Source organism: Schistocerca serialis, chromosome 11 (genome assembly GCF_023864345.2).
Source record: "Schistocerca serialis cubense isolate TAMUIC-IGC-003099 chromosome 11, iqSchSeri2.2, whole genome shotgun sequence".
In the NCBI taxonomy this organism is placed as follows: domain Eukaryota; kingdom Metazoa; phylum Arthropoda; class Insecta; order Orthoptera; family Acrididae; genus Schistocerca; species Schistocerca serialis.
In genome coordinates this window covers 59,524,074-59,546,693 of record NC_064648.1, presented here as the reverse complement: position 1 = coordinate 59,546,693, position 22,620 = coordinate 59,524,074, and the positions used below count along the sequence as shown (strand labels likewise).

The 22,620-nt window shown below is 40.6% G+C and overlaps 2 protein-coding genes across 4 annotated transcripts in view; one reads left to right on the top strand and one right to left on the bottom strand.

Moving 5' to 3' along the window:
* Window positions 1-22,620, top strand: part of LOC126427022 (zinc finger protein 99-like) — a 458,738-nt gene that overhangs the window by 182,134 nt on the left and 253,984 nt on the right. The window lies entirely within an intron of this gene.
* Window positions 1-22,620, bottom strand: part of LOC126427021 (neprilysin-2-like) — a 266,242-nt gene that overhangs the window by 20,685 nt on the left and 222,937 nt on the right. For all 3 annotated transcript variants that reach the window (XM_050089185.1, XM_050089183.1, XM_050089184.1), the window contains one exon: window positions 6,038-6,206. In XM_050089185.1, coding sequence (XP_049945142.1) covers window positions 6,038-6,206 — 169 coding nt within the window. The remainder of the gene's footprint in view (window positions 1-6,037; window positions 6,207-22,620) is intronic.

Here is a 22,620-nt window from a genome sequence, read left to right as displayed (position 1 = left end):
GGAACCCACACACACACCTCCATCACTACATGTACAGCTGATCTGGGCAGAGTCTCCACCACCAGCATCAAGTAATTACTCACTAAGATTCAACAGCATGCCTATTTCTCTTGTTCAAATGACAAACCTAGATGGTACGAAAGGAACACTAAACATTTGATCAGGTGAAACCATATGAACTTTCTAGTGAGGGAGGTTAACAGAAACACATCCAAACTAGTGGACATGTAGTCACAGACGCTCCCAGTTGGCGTATGGAACCCATAGCTGGGACTTTAGAGAGTTACTGAAACAGACAGAACTTTGTTGATGCTATCACATCATACACCACACATCCACTGCTCGATAACGTCATCCTTCAGACTTCTCCACACATTCTGGTCACCAGCTGTTCACACCCATGACAATGCTTCTTTCCTCATGTCACATCCCACGCTCCCATCAGGCCATCAGCTCAGTCTTTCCCCATGTCTGAGAATCAAGCAGAGAACTCCCTTGCTCCGTTTGCCACGCATTCTGATAGCCACACTTCCTGCCCACATCCGTCAGTATGATCACCACGTCACACCTTCCTATCCAGAGTGTCCCCTGACCCGTCTGTTTAGTCTCCCAAGATGTGTACCTTACACATATTTGTAATGAGATCTATGAAGTGATTGAGACGCAAATGAGCATATAGTCCCAGTTGATAGAGAATAAATGCATAAGATTTGAACAATATATTTAAGAAGAATACAATAAAACAATCAGTAATAGTAATATTAATAGTAATAGAATTGTACTTGCAGAAATCTTGCTTGTTAGTTATAAAACGTTTTGTGTATTTCGTCCTACGAAAAATAAGCATCCTGTAGGGTTTCTGAAAGATTTTCGTAATGTGTTACCTAGATATTGATCAGATAAAGAAAAAGCGTCTTTTATAAAATGTCATCTGAATAGTGAAGAACATAGAAGGGCACCTGAAGTCGCGGTAATCTGCGATTTAATATCAGAATATGAGCCGGTGTTCTTGTCTGATTTTTGTTTAACGATAAGCAGCAACCTGTATTGAGGTATTTCTTGGAAGGGAAGAGCAGTATCCCACAGATAGAGAGCTTAAAAGTGAGTTACTAAGATAAAATATTGTTGTAACGAATTGGATGCTGAGGCAGTTATGGCTTGGTCCTGAGAATAAATTGCCTACACAGGTGTAGCAAATGGTGGTTGCCTAGAAACAGTTTTGAGAGATTTACTAATTTGATGGAAAGTGTTCAGAGAGTTTAAAGCAAAGACACTACTGAAAATTTACGTGACTAGATGGGTGCAAACAACAGAAACGACAGGAGTAGAATGCCAAACACATGGAATGTCGATCTTGACTGGGAGCAGATATATTATACAGATGAGAATGTTGAACACCTAGACGGAAGTGACGGGTAAACTCATCTTGAGAGAGTGTGGCCAGGAAACATGGATTATCTCCTGTTGAGGCTGGATAGGAGCAACATTGTGAGCTGGGGGAGGGGGGAGGGGGCAAGCCACAAGGCACCACACATTTGGAGGACCTAATGGAAGGAACAAAGAGATTGAAAGGAGAATAGAGATGAAGCGGCGAGTTCTTTTAGCTGCAGAAGGGGAGGACGAATAAGGGTTATTGGGAATGGAAATAATCAGACAGCTCAAAATATAGCTTTAAATGAAGGGAAAATCGCTCCTCTAGGGATGCAGGACTGGAATTGGGGTGTTTGATAGATGTATTGATCAAATTGAACAGCTTTCTGAAATTAGCATCAAGAGGGCGTATCACAGGGGTTTTAGAATTGATAGTAGTTGTGTAAAGCAGAACAGCATATATGAAGATATCTGTTGGCTCAAACTGTGGTCTAAATATGATGAAGTGGAAGGACATATGAGACTTGAAGGAAGATTAGAGTTTAAGAGCCTGTCAACAGTACACTTGTTAGAGACACATAGCATGTGCGCAGATTACAAAAGGTTGCAGAAGGGAACTGGCCATACCCTCTCCAAAGGAAATATACCAGCATTTGCACAAAAAGATTTAGAGAAGTGACAGAAAACCTAAATGTGGATGGCTGGATTTGAAATGGTGTTCTCAATGCAAGTCCAACGCACTAATGGATTTATTAATTTTATTGGGAGTATTCAAGGAGTTTAAACCATTGAAGAGCCAAGAAACTACAGCAGATTTAATACACCAGATAAGAGTGTGCAATAGAAATGACAGGTATAGTATGCTAAACACGTGGAGTGTCAGTATTGATAGAATAGCCTGTAGTGTGAGAAGGAAGAGGAGAGAATGAATGTCTGAATAGGAAGAAAAAGTGGAAAACGAGTATGAGTGGAAACGGAAACATAGTATGCAGTTATTTGTTTCTGTTGAAGATGGTGTGTAAGTTAGTTACTCCGAATATAATGGTGATGAGTCAGTCATGGATAAAGTAATACTGGCAAAATATCTGGAAGGGCGTTGCAGTCTGAAACTGTTGGACAGACTGGGAAATCTGTGGAGCATACATAAATGTGAAGAACGAGATTAGATGGATGTAGTCGACTGTGGTACGTGACTGCACGTTAGTGCAAGATCATTAGATGCAGAGTAGGTCCCTCATGGAGGAAGTGAAAGGGAACCACCTATTCACTCAGCTAAGTTGAAATAGGGGTGTTCCCATGAAAGCTTACCTAGACAATGCAAATGTTGTGTGTGGGATATCACAGACATGGTATGAGTCAATGGCTAAGCAGATGAAGTTGCTGACCACACCAGTAACAGCAGTGAATATTGTTGGGATGAAAGGTAAATTGGTGAAACCAATGAAGTGGAAAGTTCCATTGCACGTTTCAATATTAGAAAACAGAATTCAGGTATTACTCGCTCCTCTGCGAACGGTAAAGTTGTTTTTTGGGATAAATGTAAACGCCAAATGGCTTGTGACTCCCATCGGGTAGACCGTCCGCCTGGTGCAAGTCATTCGAAATGATGCCAGTTCGGCGACTTTCATGTCGATGGGGATGAAATGGTGACACAGCACTCAGTCCCTGAGTGGAGAAAGTCTTCGACCCAGCTGGGAATCGAACCCGGGCCGTTAGGTACGACATTCCATCGCACTAACCACTCAGCTACCAGGGGCGCACGCTTTTGCGGTAGATATCCTCAATAAAATAAAAGGAAAGATTGACTTTGAAACAGAGTGGTGTTTGCTGTCAGTTTAGGGGAGTGTGTTCAGGAATTCCATTTGTTGCCAAGGCTAATAAAAATGTGATAGAACTACACTGTCGTGATGAAGATGCTGCAGGAATATGGCCAAGACCGACAGTGGTGTTGGTTGACTAGGAGGAAATGGTCATAGAGAATGTGGCAAATGTTTAATAATCTGCAATTAAACAGCGGGAAGACGCGATATAGGTTTCTACCAGAAAAAATGCCGTTTCTGATAGGCCAGGACTGGTGAATGGGTTTGAATGTAAATTAGAAGAGAGAGAATATATTCCATCTTTTGTAAAGCTATATTACAGGCTCGAAACCTACCTGTACCAGGGATAGTAGGATTATTTGGAGACAGGACTCTTAATAATAATTGGCAGGAACTACACCAATATGCTTCTTTCAATAGTTTTAATACTTCTATAGAAAGAAAGATATATCACAAGTCTAATGGAGTGCACAAGGATCAATGTCTATGCTTGATAATATACTAATTAATGATAAAACAAAGAATCTCAAGCAAGATGTAAGTTTTTACAGAGGAAGTGAAGTAGGTAGGTTTTAGGCAATACCATAAGGCTATGCTCAGGACAGAGGAAAAGACGATTGGCGATAGCAAGGCGAGTGCCATCTGTTGTGGATCAGAAGCACTTCAACAGAAAACTTTTGATAGTCTACGTGAGTGACATCTTTAAGTGAAAAACTTAAACCAGACTGGAGAGGTTTAAATGTGAAGCAGCATCGATGTGATTCTCAAGATATGATGATTCTTTTTCATTACATACGAATAATAGGATTATTATTTTTCCATGGTATGCTGGAGAAAGAGTTGTTATGGATTATTGTGCAATAATAATAGCAAAATTTGTACACTGACAGATTTCGTTAAAAACGAAATGTTGTAAATGGAGGTGAAATGCGAGGAATTATGTTACTATACTGAAAGTAAATGGGAATATTTCTATTCTAGACCATTAATTCAGATTACAACTAGCTATTTTTTAGGAAAAGTTTCAACTAAGCTTTAGTGTGTAATATTTATAGGGATGAATGTTCCTATGGTAGAGGGATACATTAATTTCAAATCTGGACCACATTGCTGTTACATGGGGCATATCACAACTTTTCAGATAGCTCTGTAGCTTGGCATCTTGTATTCAAGACAGCCAAATTAAGACACCGATATCACCAGACTTGAACTATCCTGGGCAGTGGTAAACTTTACACAATGATTCTGGCCTCCCAGTTTGTAATATGTGGGAGATGCAAAACACAAAAATTGTTAGGGACATATTTTTTCTATCTCTTGATTGTAGCCTTTTCTATTATCTGGCTGCCACTGAAAATTTTTAAAGCAAAAAAGTACTTCTAGTGAAGCAGAGTTCCAGATTTTATTGCTAATTTCACCAATAAATGGCTAACTCACTTTCACTTTTGGATACAGGTTGTAAGCCCATACTCTTATGACTGTTTCCTTTTAAATATTTAGCATAATAAAACACTCCATAGACATCATGAATGAAGTCTGATTCACGTTCCATTTCCAATCCAACTATATGGAATCATAATTTCTATTGAAGATAATAACTTTTACTTTCAATTAATAATTGAATGAAAATGCTACTATTTTCAAGAAAATAAAATTGGGTACAAATTGTGAAACATCAAATCAAAGATTTCTAAAGACTGAACAGTGTTATAGATGGGGCAGTTATATTCATTGAACAACAAGACCATTTGTATCCCTCTAACAAATTTTAATTTATTTTCTAATAAACAGTAAAAACAAAGAATTTTTTTTTTTTGCAAGCTCTTTCTTACACCCCAATTTATTTATTTTTAGACCTTCTCCATACCTGAAACTTAACAACTTCAATAAATCTACATGCCTGGCTTCAAGTCTTGTTTTGTCATATCCCAAGAATTCACTGCATATAATCAGATTTTTTTGTTATGTTTTAAATACTTTATTTATAATTTATAATTTTATAGTAATACACTAATATTAGTGTTACTATATAGTTAGTTATATAATAGTATAAATAAAAATATTGTATATTAATTTACTGTTTTAAATTATTTATTAAATTAATTTTATAGGTTGTTAATTTTTCTTAATCAATCATGATTAAAAGTTTATTAATTGTCATTAAATTTGATAAAAATATGTAATTGATACCAAAATAACAGAAAATCATTACAATAAGATTACAATGACTGCACTTAGAAATCATTTGTATGCTATCACACATTAGGTGGTGTGATTAACAGAGCTCAGAAACCTGATCTTCGATGGTGAATTTTCAAGGTCTTTTGAGAACTGTGTCGTACTGCTTCAAGAAACAGATCTCTGGGCACAGACCTTTGAGTCGTCTGTGTGTGAAGCAAAGTGGAAAAGGCCATCATCTAAGTTTTCCTTGGAAGTCATTTTTCAGGACTATGTTGGAATGCATGCACGTGCGCACGCGTGCGCACGCGCACAATCACACACACAAACAAACACACACATACACACACACAAACACACACACACACACATATGAACTGGATCTCCCACATCTCACTTCCATCTTCTATCTTGCTTGGTTTGTCTGGGAGAACAAAGAGATAATCAACGCCTTCCCCCTCTGCAATTACCCTCATCATTACAGAATGAGACAAACAAAAAACAAAATTGATGTAATGTGTCATATACTCTCAGCAGTAATAAAAGCAATGAATCTTAGAAGTGTAAACTATATGACACACAAAAAGTGCCCTTTGGATTGTGCAAATCTTGTATGTTGCAAACAGCACTTTTCAGGTAGCACAGAAGCTACAGTACAGAGTACTCACATATGGAGTTCTCACTGGGGTCGTAGAAGGCGTTTACAGTAGCTGACGCTCCATGGGTGGTCCATGAAGTCTTGTTGATGGGCTGCCGCAGTTGACCAAAGGAGTAGTCCATCAGGAACTTGGTCACGTTGAGCAAGCTCTCCAGGTAGAGGGTTGAGTTGACGTCCAGCTACAATGGAACACTCATGGACCAAACACTCATTAAGACAATAGCAGAGTAGTAGCTTACAGGGAGAGAGGTATGCATGGCGACCAAGGGAAGACTATTGTTCTGTCCGCTTACTGGCTATCTACTGGAAAACCTCTGCATGTGGTACTGGAGGGATTTCTTGTGTGATAGATCAGCCTGGTAGGGTTCTCCACTCGTGTTTGGAAGGGTTATTGCATAGCATGAGACGTCATCAAACTACTGGCTTACAAAATTCTGCAGAGTAAATAGGACAACTGTGATGGCCTGACACTAACTGCCAAGTCATCTGCATTGGAATCCCTGTGCATGTAAGTTTTACAGACTGGTCACAGTTGAATATGGCAATGATCACCAATGGGAGTGGGTAGGCTACTAATAAGGGAGAGACTGGGGATGCGAACGAGTGTCCTGTCCAAACATTTTCTAGTGTGTCCTGGGTGACTATGACTCCCAGACATAAGTTTTGAAATGTGTTTCACTAACTCAACTCATAAGTCTTTGGACTCAACTACACTAGTCTCAGAGACTGTTGCTGCACGTTGTAGCGAAGCAAGGGGTAGCAGATTTGTTACAAAAGTCAGTAAATTACTCAACAGACAATATTTTTCAGTACAGGTATTTCGTTCATTCCATGCAAGTATCGATTCGTGACGTCATCATCCAGACATGAGTTGACTGTAATCTTAATCCGTTTTAGACAACTAATAGTTACTCTCAGGCGATAAAATTTTATTGATTATGAAATATAAGTTCTTGAAGTTTATTCAGAATGGGAAATGATTAGTTAACAATTGAATGTCATAATTTATCTGTCTAATGTAAAGGTGTTTTGATTTTTGTATGCACAAAAAGAGTGTGAATTTATTTGCGGATTTTACTCTGAGACGAGTGCTAAAAGTGCGCGTGTACAGTCCGCTGACCTGTGCGGTGAATTATTTTGTGACTTTGACCCGAATGGAGACAAATCCAGTTTACTTTAGGCTTTGCGTGAATTAGACACATCACGTTACGACAAAAGAGTCGTTTAGCCCATTAGGGAAAACTGAAACCTGCGTGCTCGATTTGAAATACGTTACACGCTAGTGCGTGATCGAGCTGTCAAGTAAATTGCGTACAATAGTTGGAAACGCGCCTGGACTTAATGCTCAATGTTGGAAATTAATTTTGAGACAAGAGCTGACTTTGATAAAAATGAACCGAAAGTTCATTCAAAATATGAAGGTTCTGTTTTAATTGAGACACATATCACCTTATTGATTACATTGGCTAGCAGCATTGTAGTGTTGCTTCATTGATTCATTAGATTTGCGAAGTAGTCGGTCCCATTACACACAAAATTTTACACGGAATTTGCTGATCGCACTAGAGTATGAAAGTGTCTTTCTTTCCAGAAATGCCAATAAACCGGCAGATTCAAAAGTTAAGGTACTAACTGTTGCTTAACTTCATTGGTATTACATTTTACTGACGAATACTATCCTTATTAAGAAATGAATATTAATTGCGAGTAGATTAACTGGACAGATTATTAGTCGGAAACGAATTCGCACACAACAGATTGTACCACGCCCTTACTGAACTTGTATCTTGTCCCTTCACAAGAGATCTCAAGAAGCCGCGATAGACAAGAATAAACAAGAAGAATAAAGAAGAGGCACAGGTATAACTTCCATATTAGAATATATGGCATTAACATTCAAGATGTGGGGATTATGAGTCTGTAATCATGGGCACCCAAAATGTTTGGTATTTCCAGCTTTTCTCAGTTACACTAGTCTCACAGTATTTCCACACAGCATACGGAAAACTTAGGAAGTGTGCTTGCTAGTTCTTCTCTGTCCATTGGTGTGTGCTATCCACTTGTTAGGTCAGCAGGAAAAGCCAAAAACTGCCATTGGAAAGAGTTTCGAGAGAGGAGTTTGTCAATAAAGGAGCGCAGATTTGGATTTTCAAGAGTAGCAGTGGTGGTTAGAATAACAAACTGGGAAAGCTGCAGAGATTTGAGCTCGGTGGCAGAATATGAGTTGTTAATGCTGACAGCTGACGTTTCAGTTGGATACTGAGGAATGCATATTGCCAGCCATAATATGGTGGTCACACTTCGAGGCCCTCGAACACCAGATCAGTCAAGACTTGTTGCTACTGAGTCGTGGCTTCAGACATTCTCATTTACATCCGGACCAACATTAAGATGCAAAGAGATGCAAAGTGTCTGTATGTGATGGAGAGGTGAAGTTACTAAAATATGGTATTGGAATTCCACCTCCTGAAAGCAACTACTATTTACATTGGTTTTGTTATGTTCTAAATAAGTTTTGTCTCAGTTTTGTCATCCTCAGAGGATACTGTCTGTTTAAGAATATGATCTTTTCCCCAGCGGTGGTTAGCATGTCCAAAAATAGGTATTACTATTAATATTCCGATGGTGATGGGACTGGAGAAACGATACCTGTTATGCTCTGTTGTTACTGTTGTAAACCTGTAGAGTTTTGGCTGTTTGGCTCTATGCCGATATGTGCCAAATCTAAAACATAAAAAACCACTCCGTTTTCAGGCCACGAGTGGCCGACGGGGGCCATCCGACCGCCATGTCATCCTCAGGGGAGGATGCGGATAGGAGGGGCGTGGGGTCAGCACACCGCTCTCCCGGTCGTTATGATGGTATTATTGACCGAAGCCGCTACTATTCGGTCGAGTAGCTCCTAAATTGGCATCACGAGGCCGAGTGCACCCCGAAAAATGGCAACAGTGCATGGCAGCTGGATGGTCACCCATCCAAGTCTGGGCCACGTTCAACAGCGCTTAACTTCAGTGATCTCACGGGAACCGGTGTATCCACTGCGGCAAGGCCGTTGCCAAATCTAAAACATGATGTTGGTTTATTAAGAGACTGTTATTACAACCATGTAATGCGGTACGTGGAAACTATGATCTTCTGGAATAAATTCAACGAGACGGCACTCATTACTTCGTGATGATGCCCTGAGTGTGTGGTCAGACGCATGAAACAGCTAAAAAATACGTTTTTTGTCTGCCTTGGCTGTCCAGAGTACACTCTTATAAAGAAGCGTTGCCATATATCTAGGCTCTGATTATATATCAGTCAGAACAGAAACTCCACTATGGCCTGACACGAAGGTGAGGCTATAGGAGAACGTGTGTGAGGAGAGAAACACATGTGGCAGGAGCGTGTTGTAAATTTTGCACACGTTAGTTTACTGTAATTTTTTCCCATAGTCGCTGAAGTGTAATTGTAGGTGGTGAATATTGCACAAGGGTAGTTCTCTTGATAAATAAAAAAATATGCTATTGCTAAGGATTTTTCAAATGTATATTGCCGGCAGCCAAGCAGCCTATTAAACTTGCAGCGATCATCACTGCAATGAACGAGACTGCTATCAATGGACCTACAACCATGTCGCGTCTTCTGCGTAAGGGACGCGTCTACAGAAGAGGCAAGGTGAGTGGAAAGAACGCTGGCATGTGAGGCTGAAGTGTACACGTCCACCTACAACGCCTGCGTGAAACACAATGAGGTGACAGATGCAATGGGACAGTGATATGCAAATTTAGGGATTGCGGTAGTATCGCCTACACAAGGTATAAAAGAGGCAGTGAAGTGGCGGAGTTGTCACCTGTGCTCAGGTGGTTCATGCGACTACGTAATTATGGCCACGCGACGGTAATTAACAGACTCTGAACGCGGAATGGTAGTGGCAGCTACATGATTGGCGTATTACATTCGGACATCGTTAGAGAATTCAGGGTTAAAGAGATTCAAAATGTCAATAGTGTGGTGAGAATAGCAAATTTTAGGCATTATCTCTCACCACAGATAACACAGTAACTGATGACCTTCACTTAACAGGCGAGAGCAACTGCGTTAGAATAGAGTTATCAGTGTTAACAGACAAGCAACAGTGCATGAAGTAACAGCAGAAATCAGTGTGGGACGTATGACGGAACATAATCGTTGGGACGTTGGCACCGGCCGCGGTGGCCGAGCGGTTCTAGGTGCTTCAGTCCAGAACCGCGCGACTGCTATGGTCGCAGGTTCAAAGCCTGCCTCTGACATGGATGTGTGTGATGTCTTTAGGTTACTTAGGTTTAAGTAGTTCTAAGTTCTAGGGGACCTATGAAATCAGACGTTAAGTCCCATAGTGCTCAGAGTCATTTGAACCATTCTTTTGGCGTTGGCGAAATTTGGCGACCAACGCGAATACGTTTCGTAACATCTTGACATCAATTGCAGCTTGGCTCGTGACCATATTGCTTGGACTAGACTACTGGAAAACTGGCCTGCTCATATGAATCTTGGTTTTAGTCAGTAAGATCTCATGACAGGGTTGAGGTGTAGTGCAGACACCATGAAGCCATGCACCCAAGTTGTCTGCAAGTCAATGTGCAAGCTGGTGGTTCCACAGTGGTGTGGGCCGTCTTTCCACGGAATGAACTGGGTCCTTTGGTCCATTGGTTATGTATGGTTACTTGGAGACCACTTGGAGCCAATCGTGGACTTCATGTTCCCAAACAACGATGTCATGTGACTGCGCCACAATTGTTCACAAGTGGTTTGAAGAGCATTCTGAACAGTTCGAACGAATGGCTTGGCCACGCAGATCTCCCAGCATCAATCCCCTCGAACATCTATGAGACATAATCGAGAGACCTCTTCGTGCACAAAATACTGCATCTGCAACACTTCTGCGGTTGTGGACAGCTATAGAGGCAGGATGGCTCACTGTTTCTGCAAGGGACTTCCACCGATCTGTTGAGTCCACGCTACGTCGAACTGCTGCACTGCGCCGGGAAAAGGGAGGTCCGACAAGATGTTAGGAGGCACGCTTGACATTTGTCACTTCATTGTGTTTGGCTGCTACTATCAACCCACTTGATAACGTTTTCCGCAGTCATGACGAACAGAAATCGGGTATGCTGTGATAACGAAACCCCATTTCGACTTAAAGATATCTGACGATTTTGATCCCCCACTGGAAGGTGGAAAGCTGCAATAGATTTGTAAGAACTGAGAACTGTATGAATAGAACTGCCCTGTCATACACATGTCCCCAAATGGTTAGCAATTAAGTTTCACTTCAGACACCTGTATACACAGACCAAAAATTCACCAAATCCGTGTGGTGTGTTTTGTACAAGACAACGCCATCTGTCCTTTGCAAGACTACTAATTGGCAGCTACCATTCTCATATGGTTTAGTGACCACCCCACAATCAGTGCCACACGAAATGTAACGGAAACATCACATAATACATTTCTTAGTTTCAAAGTTTCAAATGGGAGACGATCATCCATGTCTTACACAGAGTAGTATATCTTGCACCTATCCTATGGCACTTTATCAACGTTCCAAACAGCTGCTTCTTTTAACGTTATTGATCAGAGCAGTTTTAATGATGAACTGATGGGTGCATAACTCATTAATGTTGAACCAGATGTTCTGATGTTCAGATGTGAGTGAAATCTTATGGGACTTAACTGCTAAGGTCATCAGTCCCTAAACTTACACAATACTTAACCTAAATTATCCAGGGACAAACACACATACCCATGCCCAAGGGAGGACTCGGACGTTCGCCAGGACCAGCTGCGCAGTCCATGACTGCATCGCCTCAGACCACTCGGCTAATCCCGCGTGGCAAACTTGAACCCTGTTCCTTAAACCACGTTTGCCCAAATCGATCGAATAATTTTTTTTTTTTTTTTTTTTTTTTTTTTTTGCTAATGATGAGACCTTCACAGATAATGCAGCTGCCTGATATAAATGTATTTATTACCTCTTCTTCTTCTTCTTCTTCTTCTTCTTCTTCTTCTGCATGAATCCAGTAACTTTGGCCCATGTAGGACATTTACTTAGAAGAGTGGTCTTTTGTATGAAGGTCTTCTTCCTATCTTCCTGGTACTTTTTCAGTTACTCGTCCTAATTCTGTTACCACCTGCACAGACTTGCTAACTAATAAGTGCCACTGTGAAACACCGATGTTCCATATCACATTTACGTCTACACTAATCAGCCAGAACATTATGCCCACCGATCAACTATCGATATAAATCCACCCAGGTGATATCAGTGTCACATGGCAAGGATTGACTGCTACTCACACACACATATGATGCATATAGTATCAGTGAGCTTGCTGTCCGTGAGTAGAATGGGGAAGGCATCCGATCTGTCTGATTTTGGAAATTGCACGACTTGTCGGTTGTTCGAGGAGTGCTGTGGTGAGTGAGTTCAACAAGTGGCGAAAGCGAGGTGAGACCACGTCCAGACATCCCGGGACTGGGCCGCCACTCCTCATTACAGATGTCGGACGTCGCAGGCTGGGCAGACTGGTAAAACAGGACAGGCGGCGAACTGTGGCGGAACTAACATCAGACTTTAATTCTGTGTAGAGTGCAAGTGTGTCTAAACACACAGTGGGACTCCAGAGGCCATGAACCGTTTGCGTGTAAATATTAACATCACGGGATCGGCAACTACGACTGAAGTGGGCACGTGACCATTCGCACTGGACGTTGGTACAGTGGCAGAGCACTGCACGGTGTAATCAACCCCTTCTTCATCATACCGATGGGAGGGCGCGAATCCATCGTCTTCCAGGGGAACAGCTCCTTGTGACCTGCAATGCAGAATGGAGACCATTATGCTCTGGGGAGCATTCACATGGGTCCAGAATGAGATTTTCACTCTGCAGCGGAGTGTGCGCTGATATGAAACTTCCTGGCAGACTAAAACTGTGTGCCGGACCGAGACTCGAACTCGGGACCTTTGCCTTTCGCCGGCAAGTGCTCTACCAACTGAGCTACCCAAGCACGACTCACGCCCCGTCCTCACAGCTTTCCCTCTGCCAGTACCTCGTCTCCTACCTTCTAAACTTTACAGAAGCTCACCTGTGAACCATGCAGAACTAGCACTCCTGAAAGAAAGGATACTGCAGAGACATGGCTTAGCCACAACCTGGGGAATGTTTCCAGAATGAGACTTTCACTCTGCAGCGGAGTTTGCGCTGATGTGAAACTTCCTGGCAGACTAAAGCTGTGTCCCGGAACGAGACTCGGACTCGGGACCTTTGCCTTTCGCCAGCAAGTGCTCTACCATCTGAGCTACCCAAGCACGACTCACGCCTCGTTCCCACAGATTTATTTCTGCCAGTACTTCGTCTCCTACCTTCCAAATCTCCTACCTTCCAAACTTTACAGAAGCTCTCCTGCGAACCATGCAGAACTAATGTGTGTGTGTCGTGCTTGGGTAGCTCAGTTGGTAGAGCACTTGCCCGCGAAAGGCAAAGGTCCCGAGTTTGAGTCTCGGTCCGACACACAATTTTAATCTGCCAGGAAGTTTCATTCACATGGGTATCCATAGGTTCGGTGGAGCTCATGCAAGGCACTACGATGGCCAAGTAGTATCGTACACTGGTTGCAGGCTATGTACACCCTTTCACGACGATCATGTTTATCGACGTCAATGGCATTTTTCAACAAGACAATGCGAATGTCACAAGGCCAGGAGTGTGAAGGAATGGTTATAGAAACACAATGGTGAGGTCCAGTTGTAGTGCTAGCCCCCAAAGTCGCCTGATATGAACTCAGTTGAACGCATCTGTGATGTGGTTGAACATGGCGTCAGAGTTTTTCGCCCGCCTCCCCGGAATCTACTGGAGTCAGGTGACTTGATTGTGCAGATGTGGTGACCGCTCCCTCCAGCGACACACCAAGCCCTCACTGCTTCTATGCCACGACGCGTCACAGCTATTATCTGTGTAGAGGTGGACATACGGGCTATTAGGTAGGTAATAATAATGTTCTGGCTGATGAGTGTACATCTAGATGATTACACTGTAATTTAAAATTAAGTGCCTGGCAGAGGATTTATTGAAGCTCCTTCAAGATATTTTTCTACTATTCCACTGTTGAACAGCATACGGGAGAAACAAACTCTCAAATCTTTCTGTGCGAGCTCTGATTCCTCCTTTCCTATTGTGATGATCACTTCTCTGTGTGTGTGGGTGCCAACAAAATATTTTCACATATCGAGCAGAGAGTTGGTGATCGGAATTTGATGAGAAGATCCTGCTCCAATGATAAACACCTTTGTTTTAATGATTGCCTCCCCAGTTCGCGTATCATGTTCATGGCACTTCCTCCCCTATTTCGCGACCTACTCTTCTTCGAACTTTTTCAGTGTCCTCCGTCAAACCTATCTGATGCGGATCCCACAACAGACAGTAATACTCCAGAAGAGGGTGTACAAACATAAAGCAAGCAATCCCTTTAGTATACCTTTTACATTTAGTATGTGTTCTGCCAATTTATTCAGAAGTTGGTTGCGAGGAACGGTGTCAAAGCCTTCAGGAAATCTAAAAATATGGAATCAGTTTAACATTCCCTATCGACAACACTCATTACTTTGTGAGGATAAAGGTATGTTTGTCTTTCAAAAGAGCGATATTTTCCAAATCTGCGCTGGCTGTTTGTCAATAAATCGTTTCATTCGAGGTGATTCATAATGCTTTAACGCAGTATATGTTCCAAAATTGTACTGCAAATCGACGTTAGTGATATAGGTTTGTAATTCAGCGGATTATTCCTATTTCCATCCTTGGGTACTGGTGTGACCTGTGCAATTTTCCGGTCTTTAAGTATGGATCTTCCGACGAGCGAGCAGTTACACATGTTTGCTAAGTATGAAGCGATAATATCAGCATGCCTCGAAAGGAACCTGACTGGCATACAATCTGGACAAAAGGCCTTGCTTCTGTTGAGTAATTTCTGCTACTTTATTAGAATATCTACTTCTACAACAATTCATACTGGCAACACGGTTTTCCGTAAAAATATTACTTATACATTTGTTTTAAAAAATTGAATTTTATATTTGTAATGGTGTGTGCATGTCTGAAACCTACTGCAAGCAATCACCTTAACCATAGCCAAGTCTCAGAGCAGAAAAAATGTATCTTTGTATATATAGTTATTCTATGAGATATTAATTTTTTATGTCATGTACAGGTATTTCAGATTTTAACATTTGAAAGAAACACCAGAATAATGTGCAAAATCTTTGTTATTATAGTGTATATCGTATTTAGGTTTCGTCTGTAGCATGAAACAGAAGGGGTAAGCGATTATTTGTAGTAACTATTTCTTTACTCACATTTGTTTCATCATTACACTATAATTATGAAATGTGTGCGGTTGGAATCGGCATGTTCAAATAACAACAAAGTAATATGGTAAGTACCTGACGGTTGGGGCTTCAGGGAGTTGTTTCTAATAAAGTCTAGAATTGTGAGCAAAAGCGCATCTTTTTCCTTTACATTTTAAGAATGTGAAGTAGTCATGGCCTAATGGTAACTATTGTTGTTGCTGTTGTTGTTGTGGTCTTCACTCCAGAAACTGATTTGATGCAGCTCTCCACGCTACTCTATCCTGTGGAAGCTTCTTCATCTCCCAGTAACTACTGCAACCTACATCCTTCTGAATCTGCTTAGTGTATTCATCTCTTGGTCTCCCTCTACGATTTTTACCCTCCACGCTTCCCTCCAATACTAAACTGGTGATCCCTTGATGCCTCAGAATATTCCCAACCAACCGATCCCTTCTTCTAGTCAAGTTGTGCCACAAATTTGTCTTCTCTCCAATTCTATTCAATACCTCCTCATTAGTTATGTGATCTACCCATCTAATCTTCATCATTCTTTTGTAGCACAACATTTCGAAAGCTTCTATTCTCTTCTTGTCTAAATTATTTATCGTCCACGTTTGACTTCCATACATGGCTACACTCCATACAAATACTTTCAGAAAAGACTTCCTGACACTCAAATCTATACTCAAAGTTAACAAACTTCTCTTCTTCAGAAACGCTTTCCTTGCCATTGCCAGTCTATATTTTATATCCTGTCTACTTCGACCATCATCAGTTATTTTGCTCCTCAAATAGCAAAACTCCTTTACTACTTTAAGTGTCTCATTTCCTAATCTAATTCTATCAGCATCACCATTCTTAATTCGACTACATTGCATTATCCTAGTTCTGCTTTTGTTGATGTTCATCTTATATCCTCCTTTCAAGACACTTTACATTCCGTTCAACAGTTCTTCGAAGTCCTTTGCTGTCTGTGACAGAATTACAATGTCATCGGCGAACCTCAAAGTTTTTATTTCTTCTCCATGGATTTTAATTCCTACTCCGAATTTTTCTTTTGTTTCCTTTACTGCTTGCTTAATATATAGACTGAATAACATCGCTTTCCTTTCATGGCCCTCGACTCTTATGACTGCCATCTGGTTTCTGTACAAATTGTAAATAGCCTTTCGCTTCCTGTATTTTACCCCTGCCACCTTCAGAATTTGAAAGAGAATATTCTGGTCAACATTGTCAAAAGATTCTTCCAAATCCACAAACGCTAGATATGAACATTTGCCTTTCCCTAATCTATTTTCTAAGATAAGTCGTAGGGTCAATATTGCCTTACGTGTTCCAACATTTCTACGGAATCCAAAGTGATCTTCCCCAAGGTCGGCTTCTGCCAGTTTCTCCATTCGTCTGTAAAGAATTCGTGTTTGTATTTTGCAGCCATGGCTTATTAAACTGATAGTTCAGTAATTTTCACATCTGTCAACACCAGCTTTCTTTAGGATTGGAATTATTATATTCTTCTTGAAGTCTGAGGGTATTTCGCCTGTCTCATGCATCTTGCTCATTAGATGGTAGAGTTTCGTCAGGACTGGCTCTCCCATGGCTGTCACTAGTTCTAATGGAATTTTGTCTACTCCTGGGGACTTGTTTCGACTTAGGTCTTTCAGTGCTCTGTCAAACTCTTCACGCAGTATCACATCTCCTAATTCATCTTCATCTACCTTCTCTTGCATTTCTATAATGTCCTCAACAATATCCCCCTTATATAGACCTTCTATATACTCCTTCCACTTTTCTGCTTTCCCTTCGTTGTTTAGAACTGGGTTCCTATCTGAGCTCTTGATATTCATGCAATTTTTTTCCCTTTTCTCCAAAGGTCTTTTTAATTTTCCTCTAAGCAATATCTATCTCACCCCTAGTAATATGAGCCTCTAAATCCTTACATTTGTCCTCTAGGCATCCATGATTAACCATTTTGCACTTCCTGTAGATCTCATTTTTGAGACGTTTGTATTCCCTTTTGCCTGCTTCATTTACTGCATTTTTATATTTTCTCCTTTCATCAATTAAATTCAATATTTCTTCTGTCACCCAAGAATTTCTACTAGCCCTCGTATTTTTACCTACTTGATCCTCTGCTGCCTTCACTACTTCATCCTTCAAAGCTACCCATTCTTCTTCCACTGTATTTCTTTCCCCCATTCCTGTCAATTGTTCCCTTATGCTCTCCCTGAAACTCTGTACAACCTCTGGTTTAGTCAGTTCATCCAGGTCCCATCTCCTTAAATTCCCACCTTTTTGCAGTTTCTTTAGTTTTAATCTACAGCTCATAACCAATAAATTGTGGTCAGAGTCCACATGTCTTACAATTTAAAACCTGGATCCTAAATCTCTGTCTTACCATTATATAATCTATCTGAAACCTTTTCGTATCTCCAGGCTTCTTCGATGTATACAATCTTCTTTTATGATTCTTGAACCACGTGTTAGCTATGATTAACTTATGCTCTGCGCAAAATTCTACCAGGTGGCTTGCTCTTTCATTCCTTACTCCTGTTCGGTATTCACCTACTACGTTTCCTTCTCTTCCCTTTCCTACTATCTAGTTCCAGTCACCCATGACTACTAAATTTTCGACTCCCTTCACTATCTGAATAATTTCTTTTATCTCATCATACATTTCATCAATCTCTTCGTCATCTGTGGAGGTAGTTGGCATATAAACTTGTACTACTGTGGTAGGCGTGGGCTTCGTATCTATCTTGGCCACAATTATGCGTTCACTATGCTGTTTGTAGTAGCTTACCCGTATTCCAATTTTCCTATTCATTACTAAACCTACTGCTGCATTACCCCAATTTGATGTTGTATTTATAACCCTGTATTCACCTGACCAGATGTCTTGTTCCTCCTGCCACCGAAGTTCACTAATTCCCACCATATCTAACTTTAACCTATCCATTTCCCTTTTTAAATTTTCTGACCTATCTGCCCGGTTAAGGGATCTGACATCCCACGCTCTGATCCGTTTTCTTCCTGCTGATAACAACGTCCTCCTGAGTAGTCCCGCGCAGAGATCCGAATGGGGGACTATTTTACCTCCGGAATATTTTACCCAAGAGGACGCCATCATCATTTAATCATACAGTATAAGCTGCATGCCCTCGGGAAAAATTACAGCTGTAGTTTCCCCTTGCTTTCTGCCGTTCGCAGTACCAGCACAGCAAGGCCGTTTTGGTTAGTGTTACAAGGCCAGATCAGTCAATCATCCAGACTGTTGCCCCTGCAACTATTGAAAAGGCTACTGCCCCTCTTCTAACTATTATGGGCAACATTAACTTAAAAACATCTTTCCAGACAAGATCTTTAGATTTGAATATACTCGCTTTTTTGAATAAAGGAGAAAAATGACTGGCACACAAATTGACCTCTCAGTAGACATTTTGTTCTTACTGGGAAGAAAAATGTTGCGAAGACCGGGATGTAGACAACATCACGCCATGAATCTGGTCTCCTGTGAGACAAATGTCACAGGAAACTTCAGAGAACAGTGGCAGAGTGGAAATATACAAGAGCTAGAATTGCACCTCAAAGCTGGCAACTGAACAACGTTTTGAAACACTGGAGCTGAAAGAATATCAGCATTGAGGCGAATAAAGAAAACAAATTAACTGTCACGCATTAAGAAGACATAAAATATAGCGAAAACACGATAAAATATTGAATGTGAGTTAATAACAAAAATATCGTAGTGCAACATGAAAGAAATATAAAAAATATTTGTTAGTTATAACTATAACTAGTGACAAAAGAAGTAGTTGTAGTAGTAAAAAGTATTGCAGATGGCTACAATTTTTTTCTCTTCACTAAGTTTGTGACAACTTTTACTTAATGTTGGAGAAGTGCAGACATACACAGTACTCTACTATTCACATTAAACACTTCAAGAGTTTTCTAAGTGGGTTTATAATCTCATACGTAGAAATTTATGGAGGATAATGATCCAATTCAGTTTCACGAAGAAAACATATTCATTCATCATCTTCTTAACAAAGTAACTGGATCGCTTTTCTTTTCTTTGTGTGATTAGTTTGGATTACTCCCTGCCACAAGATCCTATGTAGTATATGATCTACTAACACTGCTGCAAAACGTCTCTGAAACTGTGTATTGAAAAGATTTTATGAAATGTGTCACCTACGTCGACAGATATTTCCAGTATCACTAGAGTCAACGATCATGGATGTTTACAAAAGACAATACAGGAAAAGGTGACCATTTCGCTTTCTACTCTGTTCTTGTGACGGTTTCATCACGGAGATTTTGGTGCAACATAATTTTTTATATAAATGCAGAAACATATTGTTCTTTAGAGCTAATGAATAGACGAATATGGCCATGGAACGCTGATTACGATTTGTAACTAAACTTCCATCAATGAAAATATGAAATTCTCAGATTCTGTTTAGTTACCCAATGTCACTGTGGCAAAGCATTACGTACTTACTGCATTAAGTATTTACGAACGGAATGAAGCGTCAGAATTAAAGTATGCATTGACTTACTCAGAAGAATCATGAATCCATACACATTACACAATGAATAAATATTGTTGCTGTGTGACGGACTCACACTTCCATCTACGAGTTTGTTCGGGTGGCCATCGTCAGCAGCAAAAGACAAATAACTGTTTTCTGAACAAAAACAGCCTTTTCTTGCTGCACTGTATTTTCTTTCTCTCGGAAGCGTTTCGTCTTTTTCACTTAAAGGCACCATCAGTGAGATCTAGATTGATACACTTTTGTTTTGATATGTGTTATTTGTAGATTATGAAACATAAGAAACGAGACGTGAACTGCTGTATAATGTACAAATAACACGTATCAAAACAAATTTGTGTTATTCTATACCCCATGGATGATGCCTTAAAGTGAAAAAGGCGAAACGCTTCTGGGAGAAATAAAAAAATACAGTGCAGCAAGAAAAGGTGGGTTTTATTTACAAAACAAAGACCTCCACGTGGTTCTACATGAGAGTACTCTGCAATTCACAATTGAGTCCATTGCAGTTGGTTCATCTAACCACCTTCAAACTATTTCGCTTCCATGCCATTCTTGAGGAACACAAGGGAAAAACTAACATTTAAATCATTCCGTGTGAGCTCTAATTTCGCTTATATTATTGTGGGGGTCATTTCTCTTTATGTAGGTGGGCGGCAAGAAAATATTTTCCCATTCCTAGGTGAAAGTTGGTGGTCTCGCCACAATGAAAGGTGCCTTTGTTTTAAAGAGTGCAGGCCAAAACTCTTGTTTCATAAACGTGACATCGTCTCTCTTATTTCGCGATAAAACAAAAGGGGTTTCCCTTATTTGAAATTTCTAATGTCTTCTATCAATCGTACCTCGTACCCTACAGAAATACGTAAGTATGTTTACTAGATCTACTGCATTTTCTAATTATTCTGTCTATAAAATGCAGTGTTTGGTTCGCTTTCCCGAAAACATTATCCATGTTATCATTCCGATTTAAGTTATTCGTAATTGTAAACCCTCGATATTTATCTGATTTCACAGTCTTTACATTTGTGTGATTTATCATGTAAGCATAATTTACTGGTCTTCTTATAGTACTTGTTTGGATGACCTCACACGTTATATTATTTGGCATCAGCTGTCTCTTTTCGCACCATACAGATATGTTATCTAAATCATTTTGCAATTGCGATTGATCTTACGATGACTTTATGCGACAGTAAATTACAGTCTAGGCGTAGTACTTTTGTCTAGTAATCAAAACATCCTGGGTCCCAGGTAGGATCCTAGCCACTGCTTGAACTTAGAATGAAAATCATCAGCATTGGCAGCCAAAGACTCCCAGTATAAGAAGTCACATCTTGCCCTTGGGCAGGGAAACTGCCCCTAAAAGGCAGAAGAATCCGGAATGATCAACGGCATGAAGATGAAGAAGGTAGCGGAAATCACTGCGTGAAAGACACGCAATGTGTATCCACAAGACTTGAGAGGCCTGTAATTGGAACAGTGGGACGATGGTCTCTCCGTATGCAAAAGATTCCAGATTAGTCACCCCTTTGGATCTCTGGAAGAGGATTACCGAAGACGAGGTGACCATGGGGAAAAGATTGAAGAACCAACAACTGAGTTGAACGTCACAGGGGAGCTAAAAAATCCGAAGAGGGAAATTCCAAGGCTCAGTCCAGGTATTGTGGGTTTCGGTGAAGGGCAACAAAAAGAAGAGAAGGATTTGCCGTCAGATGAGTACAGGACAATATCATATCAACAGCAGCAGAAAATAGTCTAATGGGGGCTTCGTTATGAATAGGAAGGAACAAAGTTTTTCGCGACGACACTTATATATAAAACATTGTCGGTATGACACAGGCAGACTGTGAATAGTTCGCTGATAGGGTTGTTCTCATCAGCATCGATAGCAATCCAACACTGACAACAATAGCTCAGGTGTACATGCCAACATCACAAGCAGAAGATGAAGAGATATAGAACCTGTATGAGTGTATGGTAATTCAGTATGTAAGGGAAGAAGAAAATCTATTGGCCATGGGAGACTGGAATCCAGTTGTAGGCCCAGAAGCGAGGGAAGGAGTTAAGGTAAAATATGGGTTTGCAGTAGGAATGAGTGAGGAGAAGGATTAATTGAATTCTGCAAGAAATAGCTAGGAATAGCGAATAATCTGTTCAAGAATCACAAGAGGAGGAGATTCACATGGAAAAGGCCAGGAATATTGGAAGACTTCAGTTAGCTTGGATGATGATCAAGCAGACATTTCCAAATCAGATACTAGAATGTAAGGAGCAGATATAGACTCAGATCACAATTTAATACTGATTAAAAGTGGGCTAAAGTGTGAGTAGTCTAAAGTTTAAAGAGACTGCTCAGAAAGAATCAGTAAGCAAAGAGAAGTACTGAAGTACTAAAGAGTGAGGAGACACGCTGGAAATTCTCTGAGGTGACAATAAATAGCCCTGTAGGCATTTTCGTTGAAGAGGAATGGACATTTCTAAAAAGGGCAATCACACAAGCTGAAAAGAAAAAATATAGATACAAGGAAGGTCACTGTGAACAAAGCATGGGTAACGGAAGAAATACCTCAGTTCATTGTCGAAAGGAGTGACAAAAATGTTCAGCGAAATGCAGGAATACAGAAATAGAACTCATGTAGGAAGTGAAGGGAAGCTAAGACGGAATGGCTACAT